The 23678-nt window shown below is 49.7% G+C and overlaps 1 protein-coding gene across 1 annotated transcript in view; it reads left to right on the top strand.

Moving 5' to 3' along the window:
* Positions 1 to 23678, top strand: part of rbfox1 (RNA binding fox-1 homolog 1) — a gene marked incomplete at its 5' end in the record, with an annotated part of 163502 nt that overhangs the window by 86959 nt on the left and 52865 nt on the right. Inside the window, one exon of the mRNA XM_079282002.1 lies at positions 10849 to 10909. Coding sequence (XP_079138128.1) covers positions 10849 to 10909 — 61 coding nt within the window. The remainder of the gene's footprint in view (positions 1 to 10848; positions 10910 to 23678) is intronic.

The following is a 23678-nucleotide window of genomic DNA, read 5'->3' as shown; positions in this document are numbered from 1 at the left end:
ATTAATCCAAACACAAATCAATGTCCCCATATTAGTAATAGTAATTGTTGTATGTGAAAGACTTTGATTGTTTTGTTTTTTGCTTGTTTACGTTGTTCTTCCTTTTTCCTGTTTTATTTTATTTTGTACTGTCAAGTTTGACCTTTCCAAGGTTTAAAAGTGAAAATCCATACTACACAGCATTATAAGATAGACATATTTAGGAGGTGCAAAGATTGCTTTGGAGTTTGGCCATAAATGTTCAAAATCAAACTTGTTATGTATGTTTAAAGAAGGAAAGAGTTTTCCCCCAAAGAAACAACTCAAATCGTGCTCATCCATGGCCAGAAAAACTACTTAGGAGTTTTGAGAGACACCTGGAAAGTGAAATGCAAAGTTCAAAACTAACCTGATTCAGTAGCATGACAATATTCAAGCACTATTTCACCACCAGCCTTGAAGCACAACCCTTACCATTTATTATGTATCGCAGTTGCAATCTCCCATTGCCAATCCTTCAAACCAGGCAATGTCTACATGTGTTTTACCTACAGACATAATATCATGTATCTCTATGGGTGTACCTGACAATGACTAGAATACCCTGACACCACAGCAAGTCTCTTCCATCCAGTCTGCCACTTTCAATCGCTTATCTGGTGGCCTAGAGGCCCCTTCTTCAAGCCCTTCCTGGAGGATCCAGATGGGTTGTATAATCCCTCCAGCGTGTTCTAGGTCTTCGCAAGGTTCTCCTTCCAGTGGACCTCCTCAGATCACCGACACATGAAAGAAGGAAGGCCAGGACAAATCCAAAACAAAACCCCAAACAACCTCAACTAGTTCCTTTTGATGCGACAGAGAATCTGCTCCTCTCCAAAATCCCTGCGGACATTCTCACTCTATGTAACCCTAAGGGTGAGCCCAGCCACCCTGCAAAGGAACCTCATTCTTTTGGTCATCACCCAAAACTCATGACCATAGGTGAGGCTTGGGATGTAGGTTGAGTGGTAAACGGAGAGCTTGGCCTTCAGGCTTAGCTTCCTTTTTACCATGAGAGTCTGGTTCAGCATCTGCAGTTACAGATGCAGCATTAATCCATCAGTATATTTTCCTCTTTCCATTTGACATTCCCTTGTTATCAAGAACATTAGATATCTGTGGCTCCAGCCATATTGATGAAGCTAACAAATTCCAGTCAAAGATTCCACCATACCTTCCTGCACTTGTACTGGATCATTGGGAAGCAGTAATCTCATGCAGAATACATCATAAAACCAGCATTCCCTGCTAGATATACCCTGCACACAACTGCTCGTAGGCCGACACCACGTCTACCATTCAAGCCTGGAGTGTTATGTGGGAGTTCACAGGTAGGACCCAAACGCAAGACCACAGGAGACAGAAGTTACTATTAACAGGTTTTATTGAGACTGTGTGAAGGTGTGGAGCCCGTGGTCCGACACCCGAGTGGCAGATCGACGGTGTGAGTCCCGTGGCTCGCACCGGAGGGCTGGCAGCTTGACGGCGAGAGTAGTCCGTGTCACACAAGGAGGGCAGAGCGGCAGCGTGTAATCCGTAAACACAAGGAGGGCAGAGGACGCCACAGGGTTGACGCGGGTGAAAGACGGTACGACCTGACAATCCCAGACTGCAGGGCCAGAGCTTATGTAGTGACAGGGGACTCATTAGTGGGCCCTGAGTCTGGTGTGTCAGGCAGCAGGAGGTGATCGGCTGGAGTGTCCTCAGCTGTGCACACTCACGGGTGTGGCCATGGGAGGCGTCTGGAGGCAGAGGACAAACAGAGAGCACATGGCACACAATAACAATGACAGAACACATGAGGAGAGGAGATCAGGGGAAACAGAGGTAACACCGAACAGGTCAGACAGGGATCCTGGATCCTGACAGTACCCCCCCCTTAAGGTACGGATTCCAGACGTACAACCAGACACAAAAAAGGGCGGCCGGAGGGGGTCCGGAGGAGGGATGGCCCCCCAGCTAGAAGGCCGGCCAGGGTGGGCGGAGGGGGTCCGGAGGAGGGGTGACTGGTTCTGACCGGCCACGGGGCTGCAGAAGAGCCTCGGCCACAGGTGCTCCGGCGGACGACCGGGCGGGCGGAAGGGCTCCGGACACGGGTGCTCTGGCGGACGGCCGGGCGGGCGGAAGGGCTCCGGACACGGGTACTCCGGCGGACGGCCGGGCGGGTGGAAGGGCTCTGGAGAATAGGATGCTGGTGCAGCAGTGGCAGGTACTGGAGGTCTCTGCTGCCCCGCGACGGCAGCGGGCACGGCAGGTCTCTGCTGCCCCGCGACTGGTTCTGACCGGCCACGGGGCTGCAGAAGAGCCTCGGCCACAGGTGCTCCGGCGGACGACCGGGCGGGCGGAAGGGCTCTGGACACGGGTGCTCCGGCGGACGACCGGCCGAGCGGAAGGGCTCCGGACACGGGTGCTTCGGCGGACGGCCGGGCGGAAGGGCTCCGGACACGGGTGCTCCGGCGGACGGCCGGGCGGGCGGAAGGGCTCTGGAGAATAGGATGCTGGTGCAGCAGTGGCAGGTACTGGAGGTCTCTGCTGCCCCGCGACGGCAGCGGGCACTGGAGGTCTCTGCTGCCCCGCGACGGCAGCGGGCACGGGAGGTCGCTGCTGCCCCGCGACGGCAGCGGGCACGGGAGGTCGCTGCTGCTCAGAGACAGCAGCGGGCACTGCGGCGGCAGGAACTGGAGCTGTGGCGGCAGGAACTGGAGCTGGCGCTGCGGCGGCAGGAACTGGAGCTGGCTGCGGCGCTGAGGCGGCAGGAACTGGAGCGGGCTGCGGCGCTGAGGCGGCAGGAACTGGAGCTGGCTGCGGCGCTGAGGCGGCAGGAACTGGAGCTGGCTGCGGCGCTGAGGCGGCAGGAACTGGAGCTGGCTGCGGCGGCAGGAACTGGAGCGGGCTGCGGCGCTGAGGCGGCAGGAACTGGAGCGGGCTGCGGCGCTGAGGCGGCAGGAACTGGAGGTCTCTGCTGCCCCGCGACGGCAGCGGGCACGGGAGGTCTCTGCTGCCCCGCGACGGCAGCGGGCACGGGAGGTTGCTGCTGCTCAGAGACGGCAGCGGGCACTGCAGCGGCAGGAACTGGAGCTGGCGTAGAGTCGGCAGCGGCCGGGACTGGGAGCGGCTCTGGCTCCGAGACCGCGAGGTCCAGGGATAGCTGCGGCTCCGCGACGACAGCCGGGACTGGAGGTCGCTGCTGCTCCGGGACGGCAGCGGCGGGACCTGGAGGTCGCTGCTGCTCCGGGACGGCAGCGGCGGGACCTGGAGGTCGCTGCTGCTCCGGGACGGCAGCGGCCGGAACTGGAGGTCGCTGCTGCTCTGGGACGGCAGCGGCCGGGACTGGAGGTCGCTGCTGCTCTGGGACGGCAGCTGCGGGAACTGGAGGTCGCTGCTGCTCTGGGACGGCAGCGGCCGGGACGGGAGGTCGCCGCGGTACGGAGACGGCGGCCGGGACTGGAGGTCGCTGCTGCTCTGGGATGGCAGCGGCCGGGACTGGAGGTCGCCGCGGTACGGAGACGGCGGCGGCCGGGACTGGAGGTCGCCGCGGTACGGAGACGGCGGCCGGGACTGGAGGTCGCTGCTGCACTGCGATGGCAGCGGCCGGGACTGGAGGTCGCTGCTGCTCTGGGACGGCAGCGGCTGGGACTGGAGGTCGCTGCGGTACGGAGATGGCGGCGGCCGGGACTGGGGAAAGCTGTGCCGCAGAGGCGGTAGGAACCGGAGCTGGCTGCGGCGAAGAGGTGGCAGGAACAGGAGCTGGCTGCAATGCCGTCCGAATACGGGGAGCCGGAGTCGGCCGGGCCACAGAGTGTTCCGCTACACTTGCTTGGCTCCCTCTCCGGCTGAGAAGGTGCTTGGCCATATAATCCGAGTCCCCCTGAGGGTCAAAAACTCTCATCAGAGCCGCCACAAAGTCCACATAACCCACAGTATTAGGCCGATCAAAACTTAATGTTCTCGCAGCCCAGTCCAAAGCCCTTCCCCGCAGTAATCCAACCACGTAGGCGACCTTGGACCCGTCCGAGGCAAACGTCTGAGGCCGACGGTCAAACACTCGTCGGCAAAGCAACAGGAAGCCCTGGCACTTCCCCAGTGTTCCGTCATAGGGAATTGGAGCCGGCACAGGGGATTCCCAGACCGGCGGAGCAAGGACTGGAGGGAATAGTTCAGGTGCTGGGACTGGTGGAGACCTGACTGTCCGGGCTAGTTCCTGCACGAAACAGCCAATCCGAGAAATTTCAGCAGTGACACTTCTCACCTCCTCCAGCAGGCTGTTAGGGCCGTACAGTGTAGCTGCTCCTGTGGTTGCTGGGTCCATTATGGTCAGGTCGTTCTGTTATGTGGGAGTTCACAGGTAGGACCCAAACACAAGACCACAGGAGACAGAAGTTACTATTAACAGGTTTTATTGAGACTGTGTGAAGGTGTGGAGCCCGTGGTCCGACACCCGAGTGGCAGATCGACGGTGTGAGTCCCGTGGCTCGACACCGGAGGGCTGGCAGCTTGACGGCGAGAGTAGTCCGTGTCACACAAGGAGGGCAGAGCGGCAGCGTGTAATCCGTAAACACAAGGAGGGCAGAGGACGCCACGGGGTTGACGTGGGTGAAAGACGGTACGACCTGACAACCCCAGACTGCAGGGCCAGAGCTTATGTAGTGACAGGGGACTCATTAGTGGACCCTGAGTCTGGTGTGTCAGGCAGCAGGAGGTGATCGGCTGGAGTGTCCTCAGCTGTGCACACTCACGGGTGTGGCCATGGGAGGCGTCTGGAGGCAGAGGACAAACAGAGAGCACATGGCACACAATAACAATGACAGAACACATGAGGAGAGGAGATCAGGGGAAACAGAGGTAACACCGAACAGGTCAGACAGGGATCCTGGATCCTGACATGGAGTCCTCTACACCACATGTAATAACAAAGTTATCCCCAGACACAGGTAATCCAATATATTGCCATCCAGCCTCAGCACCTCTTGATCAAAAGATCAAACTAGTCTAACATGAAGTGAGAGTCTGGATTGTAGCTCATCAGAAGTACAGTGCACTGGCCACAACAGACTGGTAGAACATCTCCAACATCTTGCTGCACACGTTGAAGAATCTAAGTTTCCTGAAGAAAAAGAGTTGACTCATCCCCTTTTTGTTGATGTTGTCGATGGAGACACCCAGGAACTTGTACTCCACCATGTCCACATCCTCACTTTAAGATGTTTTTATTTTTCTAGATTAATTAAATCTTACACAGTTTAAAAAATCTTTGATCCTCACTTTTCAAGGTTAACCAAAATATCACATATAATGTCTCATGGGGGCTTAGAGGTCCACAACAGCAATAGTTCCAGACCTCTAGGCTCTCTAAGAAAACTGCTTCGTCATCAGCCATTTTAACTAAAGCCATGTGGGCCTATACAGGGACCATGTGGAAACTTACCACGGCAACAATTATTTAATCTTTCACATTGAAATCCTGCAAAACTTGATCCAGATGAAACTGTTTAGCCTGACAAACCTGTGTTTGTTTTGCCGGAGCAAGATACAGCCCACATGCTCATACCAGGGGGAAATGGGGTAGATTCTTTCAGCTCAAGCTATTCCGTCAAAGCACGATTGCAGGATCTCGTGTTTTGAAGTGAAGCAAGGAGAAGCCTTCCAACTTTCTTTCTGGATTCTTGTTGCTTCAGCTGCCATACGAAGCATCTTTGATACAAACCCACAAAGCCATATTCCGCCTTGTGTCCTTTCATTTACAATAACAAAATAATCCTTTGAGATCAACAAAGTTGAGTCATTATTTACAATCTAACTACTAAGTAGTTTAAAGATTAAAAATCTAAATTAAAGCTGCGAGCAGCGATGTGCGGGTCGGCGTGCCGGCGGGACTCCGGCCTGCGCGTCCGAGAACGTCCGCGACCGTCGTACGGTGCGTCCGCGAGCGAGACGTGTTTAATCCCGCGTGGACCGCCTGGTGCCGGAAATGACGCTTTGCAAATAGTCCGACGCTTCCTGTGTCCTCTGCCTGGCGCTACAGAACGCGTGCATCGTGTTGCTCCGTGTCTTCCTGTGCAAAGTTTCATGAGTTTCTGAGCATCTCAACACACTAAACCATCATCTTCCTGTTTCATGGCGACCGATGCGTTGCCACGGCAACACCGTTCAACGAAAGCGCACAATATTCATGATAGTTCATCATCAATGTCTTAAGGCTATCCGTACCAAATTTGAGACTCATCAGGTCACTTGGCTAGGAGGTATAAAGAAAAGTATAAAATATGACATTTCCTTTAGCCAGTGGGCGGCGCTATGTGTTATTGCATTTTTTTCAATTGAAATATGTTCAAGCTTGAATGATTATCATGCATAAGAAGTTTTGTGCGGATTGGATAATGTACCTTGGAGTAATAAGAACTTATAAGAATTATTTTTTTCAAAAACAATGAGGCAAAATGGCCGGCACGCCACGTGAAGGTTCTTCGTTGAAAGCGCGAGATTTGAGTAACTTTTAATCACAAAGGTCTTAAGAACATCCTGACCAAAGGAGAAGTTGATCGCATAAATTCTCTAGGAGGAGTTCGTTAAAATGCGAAGGCTGAAATCTGCAAAAAGTGGCAAAAAGGCCAACTTCGCGGGTTTGCTGTAGCGCCCCCTAGTGGTTGAATGCAAAACAATTCTCAGGGTATGTTACAGCATGCGATGTGCACATATGCTGCAAGTTTTGGATTTTGGGACAAACAGTTGAGAAGTTATGTGTATTGATATTTAGCCACGCCCCTAAGAAGCAGTGGCGTATAAAGTACTCAAAAGCCATACTTGAGTAAAAGTAAAGATACCACACTGGAAAACTACTCAAGTAAAAGTAAAAAGTCACCTATTAGAATACTACTTGAGTAAAAGTCTTAAAGTATCTGATATTTATTGTACTTAAGTACAAAAGTACTTAAGTATCAAAAGTAATTTTCTGTTATTAAATGTACATCATAACCTGAACATTAAATGAACATCATAACCTGTTCATTGAAAGTAAAAGTACAAGTAAATGCTGTTAATAAAAAAGCAAAGGGTCAGAATTTTGAGAATGATGAAGTTTATTCTTTTAAGTGCTGTGGCACCATAACCAAGGACATGGAGCTGTGTTGAACATAATTGGGTTGGCTGTGATCCATTCAGGAGCAACAATGTTCAACATAATATATTGTACATAAGTATACTTTTGCATCTACTCTGAACTTATCATCATAATTCTCCGAAAAGCAATATGACACTATGAAGGAGTTGTAACAGTGCGTTTATAAGTATGCTCATTAGACGAGAGGATGTAGAGGGCAAATGCATAATATTATGTTCAGCAAAAAATATCCACTTGATGCATCAGGTCAGTGTTTAGAGAAAGGACACCTGCCTTGTAAACTCCTATGGGCCTGATTTGAACACAACAGACAAAGGTTTTGCTCAAGATGAATCTGCAATTGGGCGACTGCTACCATCATAACTCCATCTGATCATCCACAACATGACTCAAATATCAAAACATGATCAATACTAAAGCAGCACCGAAAGGAACAACCCAGTCATTACTTGAAACTGAAACATGTCCTGTTCATCTTCAAAAGAAGTTGGTTTTCAAAATTGCGAGAATTCAGTCTCGCTCTGCTTGTGCTGAAGACTAGTCCTGCGATGCACTTCCTCAGCTCACTAACTCGCTAGCGATCCCCGGGTGTTGGTCTTCGTCACCACCGTCGTTTGTTGCGGGAGTAGCAGGTGCTTCCATTTCTGCTTCCATCACGAAATCAGTCATCGTAGAGTGGAATTCTACTCAGGTAGTCGCCCGCTAGCTTATAGCATGTAGCATCCTGGGCATCACTGGGAATAGAAACACCGCGGCTTTGAGAGCACTTGTTTTCAATTGCGCATTAACGTGATTAACCAATGATTTAACTTGCTGCTAGGACCACTGGTTCACCAAACCTGCTGGCTTGCAGTCTGTGTTCCACCACAGTCCCCGACACTGGTCTCATGATTCATTTTGTTTCTAAAGATAGATTTGATTTTGTAGCGAGTAACGAAGGTTTCAGGGGAAATGTATCGGAGTAAAAGTATCAGTTTTATTTACAAAATGTAGTGAAGTAAAAGTAAAAGTAAACAGAAATATAAGTAGTAAAGTAAAGTACAGATACCCAAAAAAACTACTTAAGTACAGTAACGAAGTATTTCTACTTCGTTACTATACACCACTGCTAAGAAGTTTATTGGTCCATATCTTCTAAACGCTAAGAGGTATCAGAAAGCTTTGAGTACATTTTGATGAGGTAGATCCAATAATGATCCACAGAAAATTTGGTAGCAATCGGACCCAGCATCTAGGAGGAGATAGCAAAATGGGTTTCACACTAAATTCAAAATGGCGGAAAATCTAAGTAGGCGGACCTTAGGGGTGTGATTGGCTTGTTTGTAGCCCTACCTCAAGTGGACATGTGGGTCAAATTTCAAGTCAATGGGACTTACTGGCCGAGGGGTGTTGCTGTAGGGGGCGCTAGAGAGCCATGTTTTTACACACAAATATGAAAATTATGTGCAGCAGAGTTTGTCCGTCAGCTCTCGCATTTGGGAAAAATTGGTGAGTTTTCATGCATGGCAAGTACCCCTACAAGCTCAATCCTCCAACAAATAAAAATAACAATAATAATTAAAGCTGCGAGCAGCGATGAGCGGGCCCTCGCAATATGCACGTCGGGGTGCCGGCGGGACTCCGGCCTGCGCGGCCGAGAACGTCCGCGACCGTCGGACGGCGCCAGGACTCTGGTTGATGCTGCCATTTAGTTCTGTGACCGTCAGACACTGCATGCAGGTTCAGAGCATGGCCCCAATATACTTTTATTTCAGTCCATATGTGATACATGTTCCTACCAAATTTCATACATCTAGGTGAAACGTACTGCGAGGGCTGCTTCGTTGAAATTTTGTAGGGGGCGCTATTGAGCCGATTTGCCACTCTGAACGAATAAAATCATATTCTATAACTACATTTCGGGCTTGTAATCTGCTTGCCAAGTTTGCTTATGTTTCGAGCATTTGTAGCCTCTCAAAATGACCTTCGTTGTTAACGGTTGTCGGTGGCTTGGGCCCTAATAATACCCCTTACAATTTCAATAGGGCCTTCGCCAGGCCGACGTTGTCGGCGGCTCGGGCCCTCATAACCCCTACAATTTCAATAGGGCCTTCACAGGCCCGACGTTGTCGGTGGCTCGGGCCCTAATAAGAATACCCCTTACAATTTCAATTGGGCCTTCGCCAGGCCGACGTTGTCGGCGGCTCGGCCCCTAATAATCCTTACAATTTCAACAGGGCCTTCGCGGCCCGACGTTGTCGGTGGCTCGGGCCCGAATAACCCATACAATTTCAATAGGGCCTTCGCAGGCCCGACGTTGTCGGTGGCTCAGGCCCTAAATAAACCCTCATCAACATCAACTGCCCCCAGCCACCAGCTCAACTCTCTGCAATGAGAGAGCTTTCATCTTTATGGTTTACCTTAAAATACACTCTCAATTGATACCATGATCTGGATTTTATACTTATTTATGGAGCCAACTCAATCCGTATGATGGATGAAGACAGCTTGTTCTGACAAACTGGTCGGAGTTATGCTTTAAGAAACCACCCAAGTACTTGTAAAGAGATAGCTGACAGAGTGTTTGTGCAGTGGAATGATTGCAAAGTTTTCTTGGCCAGCTGAGTAAGATGCTGCTTATTCCTTTCTCATCCCCTCCTCCCCCACCATCCTTCCAACGGTAGCTTGTTTAGGGCCCCATCCAACACAGATACAACGGTAACAGTACACAAACAAGTTTGCGGGGCCAAGAGGTTTGGGAATGGTAAGTGTGGGCAAACAAGCCATTCTGCCAGCATTTCCTCTCTCTCTTCCTCTCTCTTTGGAACGTTTGCAACGCTAAAACTCACGTGACATTTCTTTTTGAATTGTGGTTGAGTTGATGCTGTATATTGACATACATATTTTTATTGCGTGTCGGCGTGCGTGCCCATTCACTAAGTGTTCTCTAGCTGCGTGTGTGAGCGATACTGACTGAGATTTGAATTTGTTTGCACATCTATCTGAGATTGTTGGAAACCCATTCATCAATTTATTTTATTTAACTTTGGAAGACAATGCACCCTGATTTTGATTTACCCTTATCAGCTGTTGTTTGAATTTGGAATGATTTGATTGGTTGATTGATTGACTTGGTTGGTTTATTTTAGTATATCTATTTTCGCTTTTAAAATCTTAATAATGATTATTGCAATGAGTTACAGAGACTGTTGTCTGAGTGTGAATGCTTCGTGTTGCTTTCGTCACAACAGTTCTTCTCACGTTATAAGGTTGACTGAATGTTGCATATTGCTCCCAAAATATTGTCTTCTCCCCTTCCCCCAATGACATTTCCTTTGACTGTTTTTTCTCCTTCTCCCGCCTCCCAACCACCACCGCATGCATCTATACATATACAAAACATCATTTTGCCATGTGCATCTGTTGTTTCTTTACTTTTGTCTGTATGTTATTGAAATGTCACGATAATTGGGGAGAGCATGCAGGGAAATGTCAGAGGATAGAAAATATGCAAACGAGAAAGAAAACTGATTTGTATTGGATGTGTTTTTAAACGTTTATGAATGCTATTCTGAAAACACACAAATGACATGGGTGTTTGGCGTGATACAGTGTACTGCTTTCTTTGTTTACAACATTCGGAAACTACGCATGCAGATTCACTCGAACAAGTAAAGCTCTCACTACTAATGTAAAAGTGTCACAACTCATGGAGCTCTCTTCATCTGCTGCAGGTCAACAATGCAACAGCCCGAGTAATGACAAATAAGAAGACTGTCAACCCATATGCAAATGGTAAGGACAAGTTAATGTGGACATCCATGAAAACCGTTCACCAAATTGTCAATTTTCATGTTTTATTTGAATCATTGAATCAGCTTGATTTAACATGCCATTTCTGACACTGATCATCAGATCAGATCAAAAGTATTCACCCTCTCCAATAGGATGCACCCAAACTATCACTGGCACACAATGCAATCTGACAGAGAAAAATGATTAATATGTGCAGTGTTTAGATGCGCAAAGCTGATAATAAACCTGTCCACTATCAGGCAAAGGTGCATCTACTAAATACTGACTGAAGAAAACGTGTTCTTTTAAATATTTGTATTCAATTTAGACCTTATAGTGTTCTGTTTTCACATTTTCTTTTGATCTGTGTGGAAAAAAGCCTCTGCTTTGATTTAATATAGATTGGAGAGGTCACATGTTGATATAATTTGACATCCCTATCGGAAGTAAAACATGAAGACTTGCAGGGGGTTGATGATGATACATATGAAAGCTGTTAGCTTCCACCTGCTGACCTCAGGCCTATTGACACCCATTCACCCATGTATTCTGGTTCTAGCCCTCTTTATCACAGTTCAGCTTGGATCAGATCTTTATTGCAGAAAAGTAGCATACAAACACATAAACATGGAAGCTACACAGAATAAAACCACAATAAGACAGGTGGAGAAATTAAAAGTGGTGTTACTATGTTACTAATAAGAATCAAATAAAGGGTGTATGATAAAAGTGAGGAAAATAGCGATTGGAATAATAAAATGCTAATTTGTGTGACAAACCAGGTGGAATCTAACATCTAATATTGTATTCGGTTTCTGGAAACCTGTATCTCTTACATTCAAAATACAGCCTGTGATGACCCAGATTTGACAGCAACATCATCTTTCTGTGCCAGAATCAGATACATAGTGACAGAAAAATGGCCACAAGGCAACAAGCATTGGTCAGGTGGACAACTATGTCCAACTGGGTTTTCAAGTGGAGACAAAATTCAGTCAGGTAATCCAGGCTGATTGTCACACACCAATGTTTATGCAGCAAATGGGAAGAAGATGAGGAGGGGAAGTGAGAAAAGCAGCAGTTAGCATGTTTTATTTTAGCCTCACTTTTGGGCTGCTGGCTGGACAGTGACCGGTAGTCATCAGTCAGATAAATATGCAGCACCTGCTTGTAATTTAACCAGTTGTTCCCGTTGCATTTCCTTTGTAATGCCATCACAACTATTAAACAGAAGGTTGCATGAATATATTTCCATTTTTCAACTTTTAATACTTTGTCTAGTTGTCTAGTTTTCTTCAACATTGTCTTCCTGCCCGGAAGGTTTGCCAGGAAAGAATGCTGACATTGTATAGTACGTTGAAAGCGGGGTGTGGTGGATGGGTGTTTCTACAAGCGTGGTACAAGGCTGATATGATACGTATTTACACAGCATATTGTTGCTTCACAAACATCGACATTCAACGTATCCCGTGGTTTGCAGAAACTTACTATGCCAACATTTTTTCTGCTGCGTGGGTGGTTTATTCTGGTGCAGAAAGTAGTGTGACATTCATATTTCTTTGCAACCAGATCCAGCCATTTGCATACTGTCTAATGCTCCAAACTCGGGACATGGAGTTTAAAAGCCTAGTCATATACCAGGCAAGGAAGGTCTAACAAAAGAGGTCATTGTGTTGCATTGTGGGAAGTGAAGTGGTTTTAGTCAAGCTAGTGGTGTGACAATGTCAGTCTTACGATTAGTCATCTACTTTGGTCAAGACTGAGAAATCTCGACTTCTACTGGACGTATTGCCATTAAATCGATGTATCCCGATAACTTAGTTGAGACTAGCGCCACCACGAGGTTCACATTTATGGTTTTGAGTGAAGTGTCTCAACAGCTATTAGATTGATTGCCATGAAATTGGTTCAGACATTCATGGTCCCCTCAGGATAAATGTCAGTCACTTTTCTTGATCTTTCAACTTTTGATCCAGCACCATTGGGTCACACTTTACATTTCATAATTATAATAGCTGCAAAACTAATGAATTTCCTATCAATATTATTAAGCTGTACTTAGTTTCACTGCTAATTCACAAATGTTAGCATGCTAATATGCAAAACTAAGATGTGAAACCTATACATGGTGAACATTAAACCTACCTAAAATATGCATGTTAGCATTGTCATTGTGAGTGTGCTGCCATACTAGCGTTAACATTGAGCTCAAAACACGGCTCTACCCAAGTACAGTCCATAGACTGTGTCAAGAAGAGTTGACCCCTCAGAGCTGCCTCGGTAACATGTGAGCACATTCAAGGGAGAATCAGGATATAAGAGCACAAAGCATATACTCAGAATAAAGTGTAATCAAAAGATAAAGTGTATGAATTATACAACGAAATGTTTAATCAATATGTAACGAATGTTTAAATGCATAGAGTGATTTAACTATTGTAATAAGTGTTTAACAAATGTTCTGTGTAACTGGAGCTGAGATAGAAATGTATAGTCAGGATGACTTGCGATAAAAGTACTAGTCAGGATGACTTGCAAAATCAGAGGCAGATGTTATGGGTGGAGTTAGGAGGAGAATGTTGCAAGAGATGAGTCAGAGGCAGGAAGCCTGGACTTATACGGACATGTTCGAACCCAACGCCCTTTCCAGAGGGTGGGGGGATGAGATCATGTATTGAACAGGAGGGGGCTGATAAAGCCCGAATGAGACATAAAAGGAGACGTTTGCAGGCAGCACACTGGGATTTCAACACGATTGCCGTCCAAGAGCACCGAGGGAAGATACGGACGATCGCAACTGATGTATTGAGGACTTCGTCTCCGTTCACGGAAAGAAGACCGCTGTTCGTGGACAACAAGAATTAAAGACGGAGGTTTTCCTCTCCCCACTGCTCGACTCTTAACATCTGGACAACGGAGAAGACGCAGCAGCCCGAGAAAGACTTTGTACTGAGTTTTGAGGACTGTTGAACGGGCTCCGCTGCAGAGCAGGAGGACCGAGGGTCTGGCCAGACCTTCGCTCCTAACAACTCCAAAATAACCTTTTCATCGCACCTTTGAAAATCCAGCTCCAACCGAGCCGTCTCGGCAACTAAAACTAATGAGTATAATCAGAGAAGAAAATTAACGTAACGAATCAAGTGTAGTGACATTTTATGTGAGCTGTAGCTTTAACCCTTGCAAACTAACCAAATATAACCTGCAATAAATATCTAATCTGCATTTAAAGTAAATTTCTCAAGTGCATTCATTTGCTCAAGTAGTGAAAAAGTTCCTTGTGGTAGTAAAAAGTTAAAGCCATTGTATGTCTAACAACTGAGTTCTGAAAGGTTATCCTAGAGACCGAATCCACTTAACAATCCCTTACGGTTTTAGAAAGAATTAATCCTAGCCGTTAAAACCTAACCTGGCATTTACCAAGAGCACGGATCCATAAGAGGGAAGCTGCCATAACCGACGCGACTGGTGGGAGCGCCCGGGGCCAGGACTGGTCTCTCGGCCGAGTGCGCTCTGACCGGAGGAAGCAGGGTAGACGTTGGGAGTAACGGCAGTTAGCGAGCCAGGCGAGTTCCCTCGCAAGAACACCAGCTCGACAATCTTTTAATAGAGAGCTGAGTCAGTAAGTAGCCCCGTATCGGGCCAGAAGTACCCCAGGATCTAACACGTGGCGCCCATAACGTGGGGCTCGACGGAAAAGGAGTACGTTGAGTCTAAAAGAAGAACCCGAGAGAGGCTGTCGTTCGTGTACGAAAAGACCTGAGGTGAGGCGTTGGGGTAGAAAGTAAAGCTGCCCAAGCCTTGAAGAAGTCCGATTGCGAGACATCCACGAATCGAAGCTGTGTGTGGTATTTACAAGCCAACACAGGAGAATCCGCAGGCGACGGGGAGCATCGACCAGACTCGCCCGACCTGTAGAGGGACCAGAGCCTGATCCCATCCCTTCCTCAACGCGCGACGAGAGGCTTTGGGAGGAAGGCAACTCGAGACAACAAAGACAAAGACAAAGTCCAAGATGGAAACATCACCCGAGGGACCCGATGGCGACGAAGGCAGCCCGCAGACGACGACGACGGCTCAGCAGGACGTGCCAGCACCATCGACCCCGGACCAGGCAGCAGACGGCAGCACGGACCAGCAGACGGACGGCGCTGGAGCACGCGGAACATCGGGAGAACCGACACCGGATCCAGGAGGCAGAAGCAACATCCCACATCAGATCATCCTGAATGGAAAAGGATGGGCCACCTGGGACGATTCTGTTCAACGACACCTAATCGAGCTGCATGAAGAAGCAGACAAGGAGAAGGTGGGAGAAAAAGTAGAAGAGTTTTGCAAAAGGAAGGGGGGTTATCTTGCTACCCTCACCCTTAAGCAAGGACTGGTGGTGGCAGTGGTAGGGTGTGAAGCACCCCCGAATACCAAGAAGACAGTGGGAGAGTGGCTACAGTGGTGGCTAGTGGTAATGGAGACGATTAAAGGAAAAATAGTCACCATAATCAGCCCGTCAAAAGACTACGACTCAGTCGTGAAGATGCAGGCCGCAGAAACAGGAGCGGGGGCAGTGACTATAAGGCAGAAGGTAAAAGCCACCTCCCGCTACCAAGAACATAAAAAAGAGCGAGACGCAATAGCGGCATACATAGCCGAACAACCAAGTTACAACGAGGTTACCAGCGAAGATCAGATCAGCACCCACGAGACCGAGGCCTCCGTGGACTCCCAGTCAGCGGAGTCCTCGGAGTCCGACAGAGGGGACGACCAGGACAGCAGCAAAGACGAGGAGATCTCGGAGGAGGAAGAAGTAATACTGTTCGACTCAACGCTGGACAGAAGCCATGGGTACCAACCGCTCCCGCTTTCCATCCAAACCGGGACTCCCGCTGCAGTAAAAAAGGTCCTGCAGGACTACAAGGACCCAGTGCAGGGGCGGTCCAAGAAAGCTCAGGCTAAGACAAGACACATTCGCTCCCCGAACCCAGAAGAGCATCTTCCAAAATTGAAAAAGATGCCCGAAGGGACCAAAAAATATGCGAACCAGACAGGGTTAACCGCATATAACCACTACGGAGAGCCTTGGGACATAGACAGCCATGGACTGGTTGTCTTAACCAACTCACATCTAAAGCCTCATATCTCCCGGTTCAGAAAGAGACTGGTAAACGAGGCAGGCAAACCCTACCAAGAAGAACTTGAGGGGAGCCTCCAGGGATATAGAGAGAACCAGCCATCGGTGGTGGTTACAAGCGGCGGAAGATCAAGCCATTATGCGGTGCTACACGTACCGATCGAAAGATATGAGGATGGCGAAGATCAGGCCGCCTATCGGGACAATATAGAGGAGGCATTAGAAAAAGGTGTCACCCGAGCAAGCGAGTTGTCCTTCAAAAGAGTCGTTATAAGTAATGACGGGCCAGGTCCGGCAACCTACCCTGGGAGGTAGCAGAAGAAGCGGCAATGAGGATTATGCGCCTCCTGACGAAAGCTCCCCACGGTTGGAGCAATATCCAGGAGTTGGTGATAGTCACCTCGGCGGCCCAATACCACGAGAGAAAAGAGAAAATACTGAGACCCCTCTACAGAACAGAGGGGCCAAACAACTGGAGGGCAGGACAGCCAAAATACGAGGACGAAAACGCCCCAGCTGTGAAAGCAGTTCTGCCCCGGCTCCCGTCATCAGCAGGATTAAAGAAAGAAGCGGCAGAACCGAGGGGCTACCAGGAATCGACACCCGGTCCCTCGAGACGAGAAGAGCGACATCCACAGGTCAGCTCAAGCCGGGAGAAACCTCCAAAGAATAAAGAAACTCCAATCACCCCTCCCCGGACAGTAGCGGTGCAGACAGAGGTGGAAACCCCCGTGCCAAACAGGTCACCGCGTGGGTTCACCAGCCCGGCAGAGTCCATCGGCCTGCAGAGAATGCACTTCGCAGGGGGAGGAGGAGAAGGGTCCATCATACGGCTCCTAAGTCCAGGCGGGCTCAGGGAAAGTCCCAGAACTCCAAAGAAAACACCAGAACCAACTCAGCCGGCCTCACCGTCAGCAGAACCAGAGAAGGAAGGCGAGGGAGAAATCGCAGCTGAAAGTTCAGAAGACGAAGATACGGTGCAAAGCCTGACTTCAATCGATTACGAGCCTCCGGGAGGACTGACAGACCTGAAGAGGGGAAGCAGAAAAGGCAAGAAGAATGCACTGCCCCTTCTTTCAGTCTACACGGCTTCGCAGAAACTCGCCAGAGACGAACAATATGGGCCCATGACCACCAAAGACGGAAGAAAAGCCTATGTTCCAGAGGTCGATCAAACAGGTTATGATGTTCCAGATATATGGATGCACGACCTCGAGGGAATGAAAGGAACAATGGTCTACGCAACAAAAGGAGAATGGGCGAATTTTCTGATGACCCCGACCTACGGCTCCCTCGCAAGAGCCACGGAGCTGACGAGTAACTTTCGCACGGGCTTTGTGACAATCGTGTACGACGTCATGTTGCGACGCCTGAAGAAAGCAGCCTACAAGCTGGCCACGGAGGAAGAAAAAGCGCTGAGGCAAGACATCTCGGACAGCGAAGACGAACAGCCACCTCAAGGGCAGGGCCTCGCACGAAGCAGCTGCCTCACCACCGCTGAAGAAAATGACTGCATAACCAAGATGCAGGCTTCCACCCAGAGCTTTGGTGAGTTCAAAAAGATCAAGGCGATGGTGGCCAACCGAAACCCAAAAGAATCAGTGCAAGAGTATCTGACGCAGAAATGGCTTATGGTAAAAGCCAGCTCCACAAACGATGAGGCGAAAAGATTGTGGCTGGCCCATGTGACGGACCAACCGATGGGTCCCGAAGAAACCGCGGAACAGCATTACCGAAGATTAGTGCTGGAAGACTGCGAAGACGAGGAGTCACACATTGACAAGGCAAGAAAAAGCTTAGAAAAAGGGCAAACTCTCACCCAGGCGTGGTACGCCTTGCGACAGGCGATCCCGCCAGACAGAAGTGTGCAAGCCCTTAGGAAGCTGACAAAGGGCCTAATGAATGACATTGATTTCGTGACCCTAAACATCAACAAAAGTACCACAGAACAAATCCAAGAAACAGTAAGAAAGTGGGATTTGAAGAAAAAACACGTGGAAGAGAAAAGAGAAAAAGGAAACCAGCCGAAGCCGCCGGCTCCCAGGCCCTCGTATGACAACGCGAGGCCCACCGAGGGACCCGGCCCTTCACAGATACCAAGAAGGCAGCCTGGAGGATTCCAGAGGGGTCCGCAAGGCTACCAAGGCTACCAGCGTGAGCCCGGATTCCAGAGGGGTCCACAAGGCTACCAAGGCTATCAGCGAGAGCCAGGAGCCCAGAGGGGTCCGCAAGGCAACCAAAGGGAGCAGGGTGCTCAAAGGCAAGAAGGATTCCAGAGGCAGGGCGTTTATCACAGGACCCCGCCGGATCAACAACAGGAGGGGCCACGGCCCCCACCAGCCAACAAAAGCGGTTTTCTCTCTTCCGAGGATTACAACAAGCTGACAACAGAGCAGAAACAGGCCCTTCGTGTCTCCCGCATGGAAGCTGGGAGCGAAGGGCAGAGAAAGTAATGGCTAAGCGGGCGCGGGTCACAGTGGATCATGCCTATTGGGTAGGGGACGACATATACACCGACGTGGATGGAATCCCCTATCAGGTAGATACTGGTGCAGAAGTGTCGATGACCCGCAAATGCCTTGAAACAAAAGGACACCTGACTGTTCAACTAGCCGACGGAACCATCAAAAAGATTCCGTTTGGCGTCTGGAAAGGAGTTGTATGGGCTCTAGGACCCTACAATTTAATGACAATAACAGACCTAAAAGAGCTGCATAGCAGCCCAGAGAATCGAACCCCAATACAAAAGCGACTCAGAATCCTCGGGGCAAAACTAATCCAGATGGGATCGTTATCACAGGAGTGGTACAAACCAGTGAACATTCCAGAAGTGACCAAGCAACAAATCGAAGACAGCGACCTTTCCCCGGAGGGAAAAGAAACGCTAGAAGACATACTTTCCAAAGCCGGAGTGGCTAGATTCAAAAATGACTGTGGAGACATGGGTGCGAAGTACACCCACACCATAGAAGGGGGTGTACACCCGCCCGTCCGCCAATACCCCCTGAATCCAGGGGCAGTTGCAGAAATGGACCTGATAGTCACGGAACTCAGCGAACTAGGAGTGGTGCGCGAGGAGCCAAATCCCATCACAAACAGCCCAATACAGGCAGTCAAAAAGCCTGAGTCATCGGGAGGAGGATGGAGACCTGTTATCAACTTCAAGGCCCTCAACCGCAGGACTGTCGCCAACCGAGCCAGCCTGATCAACCCCCAAGGGACGCTGAAAACACTAAGACTAAAGAGGTACAAATCCTGCATAGATCTGGCAAACGGATTTTTCTCGTTGAGGCTAGCCAAAGCCTCCCAAGGCAAGACAGCGTTCACCCACAAAGGTAAAGCGTACGTCTGGGAACGGCTACCGCAAGGCTACAAAAACTCTCCGAATGTTTTCCAGTCGGCCGTAATGGACATACTTGACGGCCTAGAGACAACAATCTACATCGATGATGTATTCATTGCAGATGACACCGAAGAAGAACATCTGCAAAAATTGAGAAAAGTCACAGAACGACTAACAGCAGCAGGCTTGAAATTGAATCTGAAAAAATGCCAATTTGGACGATTCCAAGTGAACTACCTGGGGTTCCAGGTCTCCAACGACCTGGGACTCTCAGACGGATTCCGGGAAAAAGTGGAGCAGATCGACCCGCCAACCTCGCTGAACGAATTACAGAAGGTGCTGGGACTCTGCAACTACGTTAGGGACCATGTCCCTAGCTACCAGAAGTATGCAAGACCGTTGTATGTAAAACTAAGAAAAGAAAAGCCAGAAGATGCCCACAAGAAGTGGGAATGGACCGCAACGGATCAAAACAGTTTGGAAAACCTGCGGACAGCCATTAAAGAAGCTTTGCGGCTGGAGCCACGAAGCCTTACAACAAAGCTGGTGGCAGAGGTCAGTTGCAACGACGACGACGCAGTGGTAAAAGTGTGCAACGAGGGCGGGGGAATAGTCACTTTGTGGAGCTACACCCTGTCCTCCGTGGAAAAGAAATATCCAGCAGAAGAGAAGGAGTTGGCAGTTCTGGCAAGGTATTGGAGCACCCTGAAAGACCTTGCTCAAGGGCAGGGCATCAGGGTCCTCACGCAAAGCCAGGTCCATCGATTCCTAAGAAAAGCCACGGTAGAGAGCACGAAGGCGACGAACGCGAGGTGGGGACGTTGGGAAGACATCCTGCTGGACCCAGACCTCGAAATCGGCCCTGCACAACCCGTGAGTAAGAAAAAGACGACTCAGGACGAGACGCCATCCGAACCGTTAGAGTGGACTCTATACACCGACGGCTCGCGAAAAGGACAAGACGACAAAGCCTACTGGGGCTTCATTCTCAAGCACCATGAGAAGGAGCGCTTCAGACAACGAGGCCAAGTCCCCGGCAGTGCCCAGACCGGGGAGGTGACAGCGATACTGGAAGGTTTGCTCGAGTTGGAGCGAAGAAGGGTGAAAAGAGCTAGAGTCATAACTGATAGTTATTACTGTGCTCAGGCCCTTAACGAAGACCTGTCCATATGGGAAGAAAATGGTTTTGAGAGTGCTAAAAACAAGAAAGTAGCTCACGAAAACCTATGGAGAAAAATAGCCGAATTGCGGCTAACAATGGAGCTCGAAGTGGTGCACCAGAGGGCCCACACGCGAGCAGGAACTCATTGGCAAGGAAACGAAGAAGTGGATCGTTTCGTCCAGATGAGACAAATTGTCTTTGTTGGGATCGAGAAGTGGGAAGATTTGCCCAAAGGACGGGTAGTCCCAGAAGAGAACGTGAAGGAGGTGGTGCAAGCAGTGCATGGAGCACTTGGACATGCAGGCACCGTTCCAACGCGAAGGTAACTGGAAAAGCAGCGACTCTGGATTCCTGAAAAATAAGTCCGCAGAATCCTTCAAGACTGTGAGTTGTGTGGTCGATACAACGCAGGAAGGAGAGGACAAAGAGTGGGAGGACTCACCATTAAAAGTACCGTACCCTGGGGTTCTATCTGCATGGATGTGGCAGGACCCTTAGGGGTACCGGGTAAAAGTGGAGAAAAGTACCTGTTGGTGCTAGTGGACTCCATGTCAGGGTATGTAACCACAAAAGCAGTAAGAAAAGCTAATGGCAACAGTGTTGTTAGCATGCTGGACCAAGTCTGTGGCTACTTAGGGTTGCCTAAAGAGCTCAGGACTGACAACGGAACGCATTTTCGCAACGCAAAAGTGGACCAGTGGTGCCAACAGCATGGGGTAATGAGGATCTACTCTCCCCCATACACCCCCCAGGCCAACGGGGTGGTGGAAAGGACCATTGGCTTGGTGAAAAGTTGGATTGGGAAAAATGCCAACTCGAGAGAATGGAGCACTAAGACCCTGGAAATCGCCAAGGCCCTGAACGACCGCTACCGAAGTTACAGGCCCTCCCCTGCGGAGGAGCTGATGCGCCGCCCCTTCACATCACAGGAAGTGGGGCGGGGCTCAGAAGATAAAGAGCCCAAGCTTGAGCAAAAAGTGTCACTTCGAGTAGGACAGCGCGTCTGGATCAAGGCTCAGGTCGGTGCTTCTAACTCTGCAGTCAAAGCCAAGTACGATAAATCAGACATAATTGTCAAGATATTGGACAGTAATACTGTTCAACTCAAGAAGAAAGGAATCCAAGGAGTAGGGCAGCTGAAGCCAGTTCCGTACTAGGAGAAAACCAGGAACTCAAGAATGGCCACTAACATACAAGCTTTACCACCCTTTGTCAGAGTGGCCAATGTCAAAGGGGTGGTTAACATGAGAAGGAGTACTACGGGGCTCTGGGCAGGACGAGCCCTGAAGAAGTTAGAATATGCAAAGAAAGGATTTCTCTCAGAAGAGAATGAAGTATTGACATGGAGAGAAATCAAGAATGATTGTGTGGTCTGCCTGCAGCCGACCACCCTTGACCTCACATGGCAGGGACCCGGAAACAAGAAACCAATCCGGGTCACAGGAAGAAGAAAAGAATTTAACCGTATGACCCACAAACCAGTGAAGGTTTTGGATGCATATGTATGCGGGTTGTGTCGTATAGAGATGTCACCACGGTTGCACTTCGTCATCCAGTGGGATCTGCGGGGGACGAAGCTGAACCTTAAGGACTGTGTCTGCCAATGGGATGGACACAGGCTGCACCTCTGTGCGTCTTGCTCTGTACTCCAGCAGAATGGACTGCTGGTGCAAGCTGGAGCAGCCGAAGGATGGCAGGTGAGAAAGTTTCTTCAGCCAATACAAACCCTGGCACCCGCCTCATGGGAAGGTGAGGGTGCTGCCGCTCCTGTTGATATATCGCACGAGGAGACTGGGGAACCCTCGGCACCATCTATGAGCCCACTCGACGGCGACCCACATGAAGCAAGTGGAAACCGGATTGCTGGCCCCATGGGATCTTGGAGGGAGTTGATGCAAAGGAACTGGCCATACAGCCCGGCTCAGGCCGAAGTTACCTACCCGCCCCTGGCTTCCGTACAGATCCCAGCGGCCTTCAGGGTCTTTCGCAGCCCTGATGCCCCAGGGTACGCAGCCACCGCAGCAACCTTACCCGATTGCCGCTTAGAAATGGCAACGCGAGAGGGGTGGCTGGGGCCCTGGGAACTAACAACCTGGCGCCTGTTAATCGAAGATGTGTATTGTGATGCAGATGTGCCAATACGTGAGCTAGACCCGGTGCCAACAGAGGCTGGTGCTCGCGGCACGAATCTCCGGTATAGCATCACGGATCTGGACGCCTTCCACCACACCGGTGCCAGGACCAAGGAAAAGAGTAAGATTTTCACGGTCACCCCAGAGGGGTGGCGGAGAGACGGTGTTATGCAACTACCGGGCTCTTGGGCGGGCAGAGCGGCAACGCCTGCATGGGAGGCCCGCACAATGCGCGTCATGGTGACGCTGAGAACCGTGATGGTTCCATTCGACGGTGTGTACTCCGTTGGGGTGGAGCTGACCAGAGCGGATGAGGAGGTGCCTCCTCCAAACCCACGCGCAGATGCAAAAGGTTTAACCGCTTGGGCACGGAAGTCATTTCGCAAACTGCAGCGTGGTGGAAAGCCACGCAGTAGCAGCGCTTAAGAAGCATAGTTGCTAGAAAAACGGACCTTGATTGTCGACATGTCGCTGCCAAACCAACCAAACAAAGATTGCCGGGAACTAAAAAGAGTCTCTCCGTCTCTCCTCGCACAAAAAAGGCCATATCTGCAATTGCCAAACGAAAGAGTCTATTTGGACAGACCCGTACGAGATTTTGCATACCGAAAAGGACTCTGTGGATCCGGCGCTTATTACTGCAGCACTGGTGAATATGAGCGCTCCCCGGACCTGACTGTACCCGGGAAGGAGGCTTTACTGACTAATTTTCGCTCAGGTTGGGAACTCCAGTATGACAGGGCCACCGCCATGGTCCAGTGGACCCATCAAGGGCTGTTGCAGCCAGTCCTCTGTTGTCCTGACCTGTCCCCCTGGATCCTGAATACCGCTTTCATCACTGTCAAGGGTATACGGCTGAAGTTGCGGTGGGGTCCTAACTATGCTGATTATTTGCAAGACGCATATGTTGATCTTTGGCTGGGTGAGAATTTGATCTGGACCACCAGCCCGGTCATGCAGCGCCTCATAGCGCTCCACGTGAAAAACAGCGAGCGCTGTGTAATTGA

The sequence above is a fragment of the Melanostigma gelatinosum genome (assembly GCF_949748355.1).
Source record: "Melanostigma gelatinosum genome assembly, chromosome: 13".
Taxonomy (NCBI): Eukaryota; Metazoa; Chordata; class Actinopteri; order Perciformes; family Zoarcidae; genus Melanostigma; species Melanostigma gelatinosum.
Note: the sequence above shows the minus strand (reverse complement) of the source record. Positions and strands in the feature narration are given on the sequence as shown.